At 39.6% G+C, this 15,518-nt stretch overlaps 1 protein-coding gene across 16 annotated transcripts in view; it reads right to left on the reverse strand.

Annotated features, from left to right (window-relative positions):
- The window catches only part of EPB41L2 (erythrocyte membrane protein band 4.1 like 2), a 159,783-nt gene that overhangs the window by 72,094 nt on the left and 72,171 nt on the right, over positions 1-15,518 (reverse strand). For all 16 annotated transcript variants that reach the window (XM_060239360.1, XM_060239351.1, XM_060239316.1 and 13 more), the window contains exon 4: positions 7,360-7,464. In XM_060239360.1, the coding sequence (XP_060095343.1) occupies positions 7,360-7,464 (105 nt within the window). The remainder of the gene's footprint in view (positions 1-7,359; positions 7,465-15,518) is intronic.

Here is a 15,518-nt window from a genome sequence, read left to right on the forward strand (position 1 = left end):
AAATTATTAAGCAGGATCTTTAGGAAAAAGGTAGACTCTCTTTGCACAATAATTGATTTCCCACAAAGAGAAAGGAAGGTTCAAGAATTAATGAGCTACTCTGTTAAATGTAGGCTGTGGATATTTGGGAGGCAGAAGGATTCCTGGATTAGAAGGTTGTTGTCTGCAGGCAATGGAAGATACAGGTCTCATGCCATGTTTAGCAGCATGGTGAACCAAAATTCCCTTGGCCAAAAGGATGCAATTAGAACAGGTGATTTCCTTGCAAATTTCCCTGGAGATGAATGGAAGAGAAGGGAAAGTGGTAGAAGAGGGACCCTGTTCATGGTATCCAGAAGGCACCTCCTAGAGAGCCTTGGCCTTATGATGTTAGGGAGCAAAAGAAACTACACTTTTTGTTGAATAAACAGGAGAAGGTAATCTGAAGGATTCCCAATTGTGTTGAGTGAAGGGAGCATGACTGAGCTGAGAAAGTCTGCAAGGTGATTCTTGGCTCTAGCTATACGGATTGCCTGTAAAGAGGAATGGGTGGAGATGCACCATTCTCCAGTGGGCTGGGATGGGGCAATCTTCACTTCTGGGATGTAGCTCTCCTGTCAGCAGACAGGGTCTAGCTCTCTAATGTGTCAGCACCAGTAAGCTGTAGAGTCTTGTGAGCAAAAATTCCACTTTGTGAGCTACTGGCATTAAAGTTGTGAGCTACTGCATAAATTAGCTTGCTCTGGGGCCATCTTTCCTGAGCTAAGACAGAAATGTGTGAGTTTGAGGCTAAAAAATTGTGACCTAGCTCACACTAACCCAGCTTAGAGGGAGCACTGGTCACTATAAAGAATCTGAATGCTCCAATTCCTCCTCAACTGGGAAGAGGGGGAATTGACAGAGCCCACCATCATCTTCATGCAGACATGCCTTTTTCCTCAGGAAGTGTTTTACAAATCCTTCCCAAAGTGCTGCACATATTACAGATCCCACACAGTACCAAAGAGAAGGCAACACCAGACCCAAATATCCTAGCTGGTTTGATCAGAGTCTTTTTTAAAGTAGGGTCTGTTTCCCTGGTGAATCCTTTTCCTGCTGTCTTTGACAATGTGGTAAAGGCTGAATGGGAAGCACCTGTTAGATCAAAGTTTAACTTTCTACAAGTTCTTTTCATTGGTACAAGGTGGCAGAGTTTTTCAAGCTACCATTATTGGTGTTCTAGTAGCACGTCTAGAAGTGCTAGAACTCAGTGCCTCTTGTAGTGGCAGATGGTTTTCTCTAAAGGACGAATTGAACAGATTGCCCTTGCAGCAGCCTTCTTGGCAGATTACCCTGCTGGATGCCATCCAGTTTTTCAACTACGACCATGTTTCTAACATCACAGCTGATGTAACAGTTGGCTTCGAAGTTAGGAGGCAGAGTCTTCAGCCCAGGCTGGGGTTGTCAGTATTCCTTTCAAAGGTGTAAACCCACTGGGGAAGGTATGGATAAATACCTTGAGGAAGACAGAAACAAGATGAAATCCTTATCTTCCAGGAAGAAAGGCAGCAAGACAAGATAAGCCTTTCTTCCTTTTCACAATTCCAAGTGCACTGTGTTCTTCCAGGTCCTTCAAGGGGAGATAGCAGCCCAGGCAGCAGTAGGATGGCTCCCCATAATAAACTCAGACAGGACTCTACAGACTTTAAAGGGGGGGGGGGCGCTCTGGCATGACTATTCCAAGTACTCTGACTTGCTAGAGTGGGAGGTTGTCGTCAATTGCTTGCAAGACCATGAAGGACAAGTGGTTTTCAAACTCAGCTGCTCAACACCAGCTGGCTCAATACGAACCAACATCTTCTTTGGGTTCTAAGAAATGGCTCCAACCAGAAGCATTTACTTCTATGAAAGGTCATTCACCACCAGTTGAACATTGAGGCAATAAAACCTGTACTTGAAGCACAAGGGACATGGGAGGGGGTCTACTCATTTTTATAGTCCCGAAAAAGAATGGGGATGTCAGGGCCATTCTAGATCTCAAGTGGCTGAACAAGTGGATACAAAGGAAGAGATCTGAAGTGGAGGCCCTCAGGTTCATTGTCATGTCAATCCAGAGGAGACTTCTCAGCATCAATAGATCTCTCTGAGGTCTATCTGCACATTCCAACCAGGGAAGTTCATTGAAGATTCCTGCAGGTCTCTTATGATGAGATACACCTGCGGTATCAGGCCCTACCATCTGGGCTCAAAACCACACCAAGGGTATTCACCAATGTTCTGGTCTCACTGGAGGTGCATCTAAGGACCCAGGGAGTGTTTAATTTTTCTTATCTAAATGGCATCCTTATCAGGGCACTATCCCTGCAGCAGGGACTGGATGATGTGAGTACAGTGGTTTGCCTCCAAGAAAGTGGATTGGTGCTCAGCTGGGAGAAGAGCACACTACACCTGTCATAGACAACTCATATATCGGATTGTTCACAGATGCTGCTCTGGACACAGTCTTCTTGTCACAAGAGAGATGGGAGAAGATGCTATCAGTCATTCAGGACATTCTCAGGAGTCCCAAGGTAGAAGTGATGCTTCTGGCAGGGCACCTAGGGATGGCGGTGTCCTGTCAGGATGTTCTTCACTGTTACCAATTGTCACATTCCTCCACTACAGAGGTTCCTACTACCCTTCCTGGAGACATATGCCAACAAAAGGTTCCAGCAACTTTGGATGCCAGGTCCTCTACTTCAGGTAATGGTGGTGGATACAGTCTTCCAGGTTCCTGGAAGGGACACTGAAGGGAACCAAGGGGTGTGACAGTGACAATGAATGCTGGGTGAAGGGCCCATGCGCCAGAAAGGATGCAGGGCACCTCGTCCGGGGAGGAGCCTTCCAAAAGCATCAACCTACTGAAGCTCAGGGAGATATGGTTAGGTCTAATGGCATTCCAGGATCTTTTAGCAGGACATCCTGTCCCATTGTACATGGACAACACGACAGCCAAAGTATATGTTAGCAGACGCAAGGGTGCCAGATACAAGTTACTGCAAGAGGAGACAAAGTTGTTAATGCACTGGGCAGAAAGTCACCTGAAATCTCTATTAGTGGTTCATGTAGCAGGACAGGACAACTCTTTTGCAGAATGGCTAGGTTGGAGAGACCTGATCCAGTCAGAATGGACAAGAAAATTTTTCATCAAATTTGCCTCAGGTTCAGCAGGGCAGAACTGAATTTTTTAGCAACAGATCAAAATTTACCAAGTTCCAAGGTTCATTGCAAGGACAAAGTCATCCCAAGCTGCAGGAGCAGATGCACTAAGCTGTTAAAAATGTATATAGATACATGCAGATCCAGCCTAGGGAACTGAGGTCCATCTAAAATCCTTCTTTCATTGTTGTCAAAAATGGCATGAGGTGGTAATGCCATGAGATGGTAATTCACAACAAATTTGTGAGGGTAAATGAGCAAGTAGGCATCACGCTTTGAAGATGGACAGGCAACAGGAATAAGATAACTGTACAAATATAAACAAAAGATAGTTTGTCACAAACATGCAGCTGTGTAGTACAGACAGGTCTTTCAAAACTGAGGAGAGAGATTTCTTGACAATTTTTGCTTAAATAAAAAAGCATAAACTTCTTTGTCTCCAGAACACTTATGTTGGTGGAAACAGAAACAGTCACATAAGCTCCTGTATCCTTTCTTAACCATGTGACAGGGATCCACCCCCCACCCCCCTTTCTAGGAGCTATTTCCATCAGATTAGATAAAGATCACTCCTCTTTTCTAGGAGATATTTCCCTCAGACTGAATAAGAATCACACACACACCATTATTAAGAGCTATTTCCCGGAAGCTTGAATAGGGATCCTTCTTGATCCACTTAGCCTTCCTTCTCAGTCAGTTATCAGTTCTTCACTGCCATTCTCAACTGTAGAATTCTGTTGAAATCTCCTATCATTCAAGCTTCTCAGACTGGGTTGAAACATTAACCATTTACTGTCTATCACACCAGGTAACATCAGCATTTGGAATCAATGCTTATAATTGTGCTTAGGTTAGATATTTAGTTTTATTATTTATCCTTACTGTTCACTGCTCCTATATGTATTCTTTTAATCTTGTGATGTTCTTGGGTTTGGGGGCTTCAGTCTGAATTCAGTACTTCTGGTCGTATAGACCAAAGCTACCATGATAACTGTTCTCTGGAATTCACCTTGTAAGTGCCCTACCTTGCATTGCTGACTTCTTGATCATAGACCCTGGAGGACTAGAGCTTACTCCTTTGGTCTCTGGCTGGCAGCTTCATTATGAGGACTGGTGGTAGCATTACCCTCGGATTTTGAGGACTCATACCTCAGCATGTAATAGTTTTGCCTTGGACCAACCTGTCACCCTTAATGAGGCTTTTATAAGCCTTTGACATCTTTGATTACATATTATTAAATAATTCATCCTCTAAATATATCAAAGTAGTGTTCATTTGGTGATTTCTCACTTTATCAGAGATATAAGTGCATAGCTCAAAGGGGTGGAACCAACCCAATGATGGGCTTTTATTTACCAGTTCTAACAGAATTATATCTACTATGTTGAATATCTATAAACCATGTACATTTTTTCCCAGCCTCTGAGTAAATATATTATGGCTGGCTACTTTGCTTTTAGACAGAACTGGCAGAAGCTTGTGGACAGAAGACATACCAAACTAAGCTGCCAAATGAAGAAGCAAGCAGTGTACACCTACCTGTTCACAGAGCATTAGGAATTTTTTCCTCCTATAATATCAGTGTTTCATTGTGAGAATGCAGAAAGCATTCTTTGACTCAATAAGAAATTAAATAATTATAGAATTATGAAGCAACATTTATTGTAAGTACATTCATACTCACATTTTAAAAATGTGAATAAGTAAATTTATAAGTAATTAATAAGTAAATCTGTAATCTCTGCAAACACCAGCAATTCAAAAACATGGCTGTTTATACTTATGGTTAAAGCATCTAATATGATGTATACAAAACTAGTAAATAAATAAGGTATCTAATACGATGTATACAAAACTAGTAAATAAATAAAGTATCTAATATGATGTATACAAAACTAGTAAATAAATAAAATATGCTTAATCCAAAATCCATCACCGTGATCCTTTACATGGAATGGTAGTTAGCTTTCTACGTCACAGGAATCCTAATGCAGAATTACGGAGCCAATCTAACTTTCTGGTCTAAGAGAACATACCATTCAGTTTCAATACCCTGCAGGTGCAGACTAGCACAACAGCTGGCTCACAAATGGGTAGCTGTGATGAGTGTACAAGAATAAGAAAAACACATCATTCAGCATTTACTGGGCTATAGGTCAGAGTTTTTGTCGCATTTTAATCTGAGGAAGCAACGGCCCCAGCAGGAAAAAATGAATCACAGCATGATGCTTCCAAGATGAGAAAAAAAATTATTCTGTCTCAAGTTTTTTTATACTAGGGAGGAGTAATAATAGCAATAATGATAGCCTATAAAATTTGTTTTGGAACATATAGTAGAATATGCTCATAAACATCTCATTAGAAAACAGTACGGACACTATCATGAGGAAGCAGGAAAATAAATCTAAAGGGGATTAATTTAAAATATTTCATAAAAACTCAGAGATATGCAAAAAGATCTGAAACCAGCAGCCTAACACAGACATGACATCTTCCATTCAGGCCCATGTAGGCATCACATGAAACAGTGGGTACTTTCACTATGTAAGCATCAACTTGGGCCTTCTCACAATTTATAATCAAGACTATGCTTATGTTAAACCTAACAGTTGACAAGTTACAAGGCTGAAACAGTCACATTTTCCTCTGAAGTACAGAGAGACTTCCAGGGAAATAGGCAAGAAACTTGCATGTAGATACTCTGAGTAAAATTTTTTTGTTGGCCTCACTTTCACTTATGTTTGTCCTAGTCTAGTGCTGCTCTGCCTTAAACTTCATGGAGGAATAACTTCAGAGGCCTTCAACTGGTTTTGAGAATATTCATAATCTAGTGTTTGTCATGCAAACACTCCATCTTTGCCTTCTCTGCTCTCAGTGCAAAAACTCTTGCCTTCTAATCTCTTTCTGGTCCTGTTTGTCTATTCATGGCCCCCAGGTCATTTATGAACAAATTAAGTAGTACTGGCCCTAATACCAATCCTTGTGGGACCCCACTGCTTACTTCTCATTAGTTAAAAGCCTGGGTAAAGAGAGATGTTTGTGCAAGGTATCCTGTTCCCAAGCAATTTATGACTTGAAGCAGACGTACAGATGGTATGGAAACAAAACTATAGTCTCTCTAGATCATGGAATTATTCTCCAATACAGGGCACCCAATGCAGGAGACTAGAGGACTAAATTGCGGGCAAAATCAGTTAAGATATTCACAATTCGATCAGCAATTTTCCCAGCAATATTTGAACTATTTCATAATCTACTATTTGTTGATGAGAAACAACTGTTTTCCATTTACATCCTCCCCTTTTTGTATTCCTATTTATTAATCAAGATACTGGCGAACAGCACTGACCTGAATAGCCCAGGTAAGCCTGATTTCATCAGATCTCAGAAGCTAAGCATGGTTAACTTTGGTTAGTACTTGGCTGAGAGACCTTCTTTGGAATACCCAGTCGAGAGGACAGGAGCAGGCTCTATTCAGCCACCTTTCTGAGTATCCTCCAGCGCCCCAGTAGGGGTCAGTCATCAGAGGTCAACATGACTTCCAGGTGCAAACACGCACACACACACACAAAATATACAACCCCCCAAAAGGACACAGGTGAACAGAACCAAATGGCTGATACATAAGGAAATGCTTTGCCAATGCTTCTGTAACATGAAAAACAACTGAAAACAGGGCTGAAGAGTTATTTCCTGTGTTTTGGAGCAAAGGTGATCTGGTTGGCCTCCCCTGTTGGCATTGTCATCTGTGCTACAAAATGGAATAATATCTGCCATCTTTATGGGATAACATCTTGTCATGATGTGAAATGGCCAGGTTGGGCAATATTGTGATGTTATGGAAATTTTCTGAGTGCTGTTGAGTTCTCTGTTCATAAAATGTTTTTATTGTAATTTAATATTTTATTATAGATTGTGCTCCGTCCTGAGCCCTACGGGGAATGGGTGGAATAGAAATATACTAAAATAAATAAAATAAAGTGATTACTGGGAGAATCCAATATTGTTGCCCTTTTAGTCCCTTCTCATTTCAAATGATAGTCCATATTCAATATTAGCCTCCAAGAAGGCCATGTACAGGAGTTTAATCTGAACTAGGACTGAAACTGTATATAAAATGGAATACAAATGTGCTTCCCATTTCATAACAAAAAATTACAAATAAATTCAAACAGAAAATCCCACAGAAATGTAGTACTTACCTTCTGCTCAGAGTGGTCTCGAAATAACAAACCAAAATAGTCCTTTTCCAGTAAATTGAGATGTTCACACACCTTGTCAAACAGCACTTGGCCTTTAGCTCTTTTCTAGAAATTAAGCCCATATACACAAAACCATCAGTCAAAGGGTAGTTAAGTTTTTATATCAAGCCAGCAATAAATTTTATTGAATTTATCTGTAATCCCCTACCTGTTATTAATTATATATTATTTATTGTATATGTTAACCTATTGTATGTTTTGGAACATGATGAACACCACCCTGAACCCTTCAGGGATGTTGGTTTATACATTTTAAAATAAATAAAAACAACACTTCTTTAGAAATTCTCATCTATAAACATGTTCACACCAAATAAAATTGTGTAGCATATTATCCTTTTTCAGTATTGGAAAAGACCAAGCATTTGATCATCTGTCACTAGTACACAGACAAGTTTTGACAGAGAAGTAATTTTCATACTCTCTTATATGTAGTGATATGTACAGTGAATTCAAGCATACTTCTAAATAGGAGGAACAATAAAACAAAATGAAGTTATCTCTGTTTAAAATTATCCATTAATAATGCTGTACAGTACTGGAATATGCTTGTCTTCAAATTCAAGCACAGGCAGGTTATTTGCCAATAAAATTAAGAACTGATAATAGTTATATTTTCAATATGCAGGAAATACAACAATATATTTGAAATCTACAATATCACAGCTACAATAAGAGACCAAAATGATTTCTTTTTAAAAATAACATAAAAACAAGGCTACTCAGTAATGTCACACAATGCACTGTTTGATAAGTAGCTTTCAAAAATAAATATTTCAGAAGTGTTGCCTTGTTATCTTTGCAACCGAACAAAGCAAAAAGATCGTCCTAGGAATTTTTTTTAAGAAATAAAAAGACAAAATAAGGACCTCTAAACAGGCAAACAATAATATGAATAATTTATAAATAAAACATATTTATATTCATAGAAATTGTGTAACTAATATCACAGTGGTGGATGTGTCTGTAACCAAACCATCAAACATAATAATAAACTAAAGAATAAAATTAACACCATATAAACAAAGAGGGAAAAAACATAAATATCAGCATTTGTATAAAAATGTGAGGTCCTGATATTTTGATATTGATTGTAATAGTATATTCAGTAACAACTTCATATTGCCAAAATGTAAGAAGAATTAAAAGACAGTAATAGTCAAAGTGCTGGTACAGCTGCAGCTGTGTCCTGTTATAGGTCTTAGAGCAGCTGAGATTTAAAAAAAACCAAATTATTAAATTATGGCAGATTCAATAGAATTGTGATGTCAATGACTCATTCCAATAAAAATATAGCATCTGTTATATAGCAACCGCTCAGGGAAAAATATTTGGGATTCATATTACTTGCCTTTTGGTTTAGGGGCCCTTTTTTTTTCCTCTTGTTACCTCTGCAACATACATATTTATATTATCCCATGCACAGACATATTTTGTTTCACACAGAAGGAATTAGGCATTGCTTGTGGAATGTGCTCACCAATGGGGATTGTGCATACCAGGACTGACAGACTAAGTCTAGAATCTAGGAAACATCAAAAATGCATCAGGCTTTTGCATCTATTTTGCCCGTTTGTGTTACTGAAAAAATGCTCCTATGAAAGATTTTCCCATTTGGAATAAATGAAATGTTTTTAAAACAAGATTTTAGCTTCTCAAAATGTGTACTTTGAGGACAATTTACAGCATTAGATAAGAATTTGCTATATATACATTTTATTTTAAATATATATTAATGATTTAAATATTACTAATTTTGGACACTGCTAGTATGGTATAATGTGTATCGTATGCTATTGAAAAGTCTGGTGTTTTCAATGTTATAAAGTTTAATTCAATATCCAAGTATAGGGAGAGGGCGAGAGAGCTGCATAGCACTAAGACAGATTTGAGGCCTGTCCATGTCCTGGCATCTGAAACAAATACTAGTGTGTGAATTTCTAGTAACTGCTCACTTATTTTTCTCACATTGAAATCTGTTGGCACATGCTACTAAACAAAGGTAACCTGACCAAACAATTCAGAATTCCTTTTTTCTTAACATAAAAGCTTGGTGTGGGAAATCAAGGCAATGCAATAGCATTAAACTTCTCTTATTGCTGTTAATTTTAACTTCTTTTATTCTGTTTCAGTTAAGTAGCCCTGTTGGCCTGCAGTACAACAGTAAGATTCAAATCCATTTGGTTTTTAAGATGCTATCCTGAACCAATATAAAGCAATAGTACTACCTTGTGTAAGTACTCCTCCTATAGAAAAAACAACTATACATATAACAAAAAGGACAGTGGGAAATGATAAATGAAGATAGTAACAGACATCTCCCAGAGTGAGGAAAGGAGTTAAATCAACCACAGCAACTGGAGGACACAACGGGATGGCTTTGAAGGTAACTGGATGAACTTTGAGCTGGTTGTGGTGGTGAAAATGGTTAGCTTATACTTTTAAGTCTGTTATGCAGCAAACCAGCTGAATGTTTTTCATCTACACTGAACCCACTTTTGCAATAGTCAAGAACACAGAGATGATCTAGTAAAGACCAGTCCATATACCTACTAACTCATTATTTTTTTCCATGATCAGACTTATCTAAAAGCTTCAGTACAATAAATTACCAGTGTGCATATCCACAGTAGTAACTTGGTGCAGTAGTTTCTATGGTGGGTGAGATTTTGACTCTTATTTAACTCAAGATCCCTTTTGTCTGAGCACACTTCAACAAACACATTTAGTATTCATTTATGATATAAAAGTATGCAGTAAGTTTGAGCCTAGGCATGATTTGTAACTGACAAATCAGACTATTCAAAAATAATAGTCCTCCATACCAAATGCCCTTGCCAGAGTGGCCACCACTGCCCCCAACCCACACTGATGCAGATTGCAGCGGTGAAGAAGCATGTCACTCCAGGTGGTCTCCTCAATGACATGCAGGCGAGCCAAGCGGGGTCCCTGCTGGCTAATGGAGGAGGGGAGAAGAGGTTCCAACCTCGCTGGTGTGCCAGCACTCCTGGGGGGCATCTTCCTTGTGCTGCTGTTGGTGTTTGTTAAATCTGTGCAGAGAAGATTATTTTGTGTACATTGGCCACCCACACTATATCTTTTTTGTTATCTCAATCCATACCTACCATAAGACTTTCTGAGGAAATTTTGAAGAAATTCCAAGTTTTAAGTAGGCACATAACAATAAAGATGTGTAATTGGCTGCAACATAGGCAGTCATGTCAAATATCTTGATCTGTAACAGTTGTGCTAGGTCAGAATCTGGAATGGCTCCAGTCCAACACTTGTAAGCCTCTTAAAAAGTGCACCTCAATTCTCTGATATTTGCTTGTAGAGCCTGTTGTCATTAAGGTATGAGCTGTAACCACCTGCTTTGCCTTTCCCTTTAGCCTCTGGAACTGGAAGCAAAACAGGATTCTTTTGGAAAGGAACAAGTTATTAGTTGGGGATAGACTGCTTACTTCATGCCCTGTCCCTTCCTAACAGCTCCTGAAGCTGAAAGGAAACCTCCCTCATGGAAAGAAGGGTGAGCCCAAGGACAGACTGTTGCTGTCAATGGCCAGTTACCATGTTGATGGCAGTTAGATTGTTAAGTAACCTGGGCTTAAAGATTGTACTGATGATATTCTATTGTTACCTTTGATATTCTTTGACTTTGGCATGCTGGGCGCCAGCAGGTGTCAAAGTTCCCCTCCATGCCAGACACATTTGCCAGTGCAGTGAGCGCTGCCACTGCTCTAACCCACATTGCCACGGCTCACAGCAAAGGAGCATGGTACTCTGGGTAGCCTCCTCCAAGCCACCATCAATGACTCGAAGGCAATCTGAATGGGGGACCTCTGGCCAAAGGAGGAGGGGAGTGAGGGGGCTGAGCAAGATGAGCACCTCCTCCAGCCCAGCAAACAATTTGGCGGGGGACAGCATTGCCTCCCCCAGCTGCATCCTGCATCCACTGCCCACAGGCCCAGTCTTCAAGTGGCCCTCCACCCATCACTCCACACACAGGCAGCCTCCCTGATGGCTGGTGACTCCAGTTCCAGGATCTGAAAGAGGCACCGTGCCGACAAAAAAAAAAAGGGCTGGTCAGGGGCTGGCCAGGGTAAGGCACTCAAAGCCAGTCCAGGGGGACCCCACATTGTTGCCCCACCACCCCTCCTCCCTCCCCACAGTCCACTGGAGGTATCACTGCCACCACCACCCCAGTCCCACCAGCAGGCCACACTGGCACGCAATAGAGATGGATCCAAACCAGCTCCAGAAGTGTCAAAGCCCCAATCCCAATCTACGTGACAGTCAAATGCAGGCTAACCCACAACTCCAATGCCAGTAGCTCAGTAGAATCCCTGCCCACCATAGCTTAGAGGGAACATTGTTTAGAACTTACTACACTTACATCACTTACATATATGCACATACAGTTTCCAGCATCTGTCTCTTGGCCACACTAGAGAAATTAGAAGTTGGGAACTGCTTCATTTCTTTGCAGGGGAAGACCATTTCTAGGAACAAGTTCTATGAGAAGCAGTTGGCACTGGCAGCAAAGTGGCAGTAGTTGGCACTTCCACTTTGAGCACAAAGTGGTGACAGATAACTAGAATGGCTTGATTTCAATGGTGTAACAGCAGCTAATGTTGCTTTTTTGTTTTTTTGGTTAGTGCTGATAAATTTAGCCACCCTGTGACATCTATTCTGTGGATAACAACTTCTATTTCTTGTTACTATAGAATAAAGCATGCACAAACATGGCCTTCACATTCTGATTTCAGACTCTGGTATAGGGTCTTCTGCGTATACATAGTTAAGTATAGATGTGAATGGAAATCATGGAAGGAAAAATCATGGAAAGGAATGAGACAGTCTAAATTCAATGATTTGTTTTATTGGTTATAAAGATAGAAAAGATAAATGGTAGAAAAGAGGCAATCAGAAATGTAATGCGAACGATACAACGGTTCACTATACAAAGCAGCGAGAGAACACAACTGGAATCAGCCCAACAGATATTGCAGTTGTAGGATTTAGCAGTGCCTTCATATGTGTGTGGGTTCATGCAGTCCAAATGTAAGAAAGCAGGTAGATAAAAGAATGGGAGGGGGGGCGGCTAGAACTGAAATTTCTAATATGAGAGATGTAATAGTATGTGCTTGGATGGGATAAGATAGAATTGTCTGAATATTTACCAAAAGATAAGACATCCTTGGATTCCATAATCTACTTAGTGATATTCTACAGCCTCTGATTACTAGTTTTATAACAATAATACAAACGAAAGCATCCTACTAGAAATATTTCTTCTCCATTAAAACCATTCAACTTGATTCTGACTTTTTATATTTCCAGAAACTACATATATAGCAATCTGTAAGCGCAGTGGGCAGCTGAAATGGTTTTGTGATAATAAAAATAATGAGGTAGGTAAGTCACTAAAATTATTTCAGTAGTTTTCTTCTTTCCTCTGCATCACAGATTGGTTATTTCCATGTAACTCTACCAAAGGTCATCAAAAGCAAGCAGATACCCTATTTTCAGAGTACCAGATATTTAGCACAGAATTTGTTGCTCCAAACAGCAGCATGAAAAACATAAAAGTAAAGAACAGCTTGCTCTCAATATATAATCAAGTGTAGGGAGATTAGTCTTTCCAGTTTTTGATAATGCTTTCGAACACTGCAGCAGGCTCTGCTATTGACACAGTTAAACACAAACAGCATGCTACCCTACACTGCCAGGCAAATCCTGCAGCCCTATTCAGCTCTTTATGGCATTTAGTAAAGCAGCCAAAACATGACATTTTAAAAACCTAGTAGCTGAAAAGAATTTTTGAAATTGTTCATCATGCAGATTTCAGAAGACGCCACTGCAATTCCATAGAAACCCCTTCAAACTGCCTATGTGTAGGCTCTTGTGACACTAAAGTTATTGTTTCTAGCAGACATTGATAGAAAGCTCATAACTGAACAAGTCTGCTATGCTCTGTGAGCTATGTACTATGCAGTACTTGTGAGTAAAACTGTACAAATACAAAGGACAAGAAGGGGGGGAAAGGTATGCAATGCTACTACCCGACACAATAAGCAAATTGTTTATTCCTTCAAAAAGAATTAAAGCATATTCATACAAGACTGAACTGCTCAATTTATATCCAAGTATTTACAGTTTGAATGAGATCCTTTATCAGTTGAAGCAGAAACAACAGCATGCACTTACTAGCAAACAGCCAGAAAACAAGTGAAAATTAATACCAATAACCAATACTCCTGTTTTCCCCAAAGGGTTAACAAAAACCCATTTAAGGAGAAGGGAATGGGAGGGACTGAAAACACAGTTAAAGTAGAATAACAGGCAGCTCAGTCCTTATTTGAAGCTCCTCCTGATTCCCTCTCAGCCTAGTGAAACTTACAGGGTTCCTGTGAGCACAGAAATATAGGAAGGAAGACTTTGGCTCCCCATTGGGGAGAAAGTGGGACGTAAATATCTATATGCAGACATAATGAATTTATAACAAGGTCTGCAGCAAGATCAGCAGCAGCAGTGACCACTTGCCATCCAGCTGTTTCTCTGTGGGACTGCCAATTCTCATGTCCTAGAACAGTTCCTGAGCTTTTGAAATCTCCTTGATAGTTATATAACAGTGGAGCCTGGCATGGGTCTTCAGTGACGGGAAATGCTTCATCTGTTTATAGTGCTGCTTTCAAAACAACAGGGCCTAGATACCTAAAAAAAAAAAAGCTGCAGTTCTGTCTCCCTGGGATCGGACTAAAAACCCCATCTTCCATGATATTTGGATGTTTAATTCTTCCTAGGGTAATAAGTGTCTCATATTCACAAGCTGTATGAAATCATGAAACTCTCGTTATCACCTCCAATATACCTCAGCTGTTCAGACAGGCATAAAATATGGTCGTGCAATCATCTTTGAAAATGCCTTTTGTTATAAACATTTAATTAGAACAGTGCCTCTGTGTGGAAAAATGGTTTCAATGCAATACTCATTTACTTTACACAGCACTAGTATTTAGATAGCACTTTAGTTCACATGGCATTCTTTAGTGAACAGAATACATCCTCACAAAACAATTAAAGCCCCTAAAATAAATCAAAGATTTTCTCATTTTCTACACCAGGACAATTACATCATCCCAAATACATATGCAGACATCTTAAATTAATAAGCAGAATGTGCAGTTTTATCAGGGTGTAGTTCCACAATGCCTCATAAAACATTTTCTAGTTTAGAAAGAAAATGCCTTATACTCTACCAAACAGCTCTCAAGTCTGACAGTTTAAAAAAAATAATTTATTTAATGTAGCCTTCCAGTACAGCCATAAGGATCTTTGCATGAATGAAAAAAGGCGTGGACAGGAGTTAGGTAGAGGACAAATGAATTAGCAGCTGTTGACTTGGCAGAGAAAAGCAACCCACTTCTCAAATCTCCAAGACTTCTGTTAACATTGCCAGAGGCAGAAATGCCCAAGGCCTAACCAAGTAGAGGGAAGATTTGGGCAAGTCTACCCTATATTTTTACCAGAGATCAGGGTAATTTTACCCACCGTGATTTATTCAAACATTGTGATATCATATATACACACTCCTCCTGGGATCATCCACGATGAAACTGTGTATACAATATACTTTTCTAAATTATAAAATACACACAGGTGAAGAAATTGAACTCCATATATAATGTATTGTTATAAATAAACTAAAAAAGTATTTTCCAATATACTTTCCAATAGAAATCCAGCTGTAAAGTGTCATGGCCTTTCTGTATAGCATTAAGTTTAATTAGAACACACACACTGTTTTTCTCATCTACTACTGTTTCTGCAGGAGAGTCCACTTCTTCCAGTATCTGGAAAAAGCCAAACAGCTGTATTTGTGTTGAACAGTATCCTGATAGTGTCTTGGTAAATCAATCATACAATAAAGAAAAAAATGGCAATTTCACCACTCATGTATAAAATCAGTATTATCCTAGTCTCAAAACCAACATCTACTTGAAGGTGCACTATACATCCTCATGATTTTCTAAGGCAAGATCCACCTCTGTATCACTGCGTTCTTAACCTTCTCTGAGTAGTAGAGAACGCAGAAACTC

This window comes from Heteronotia binoei, chromosome 1 (genome assembly GCF_032191835.1).
Source record: "Heteronotia binoei isolate CCM8104 ecotype False Entrance Well chromosome 1, APGP_CSIRO_Hbin_v1, whole genome shotgun sequence".
Lineage (NCBI taxonomy): Eukaryota > Metazoa > Chordata > Lepidosauria > Squamata > Gekkonidae > Heteronotia > Heteronotia binoei.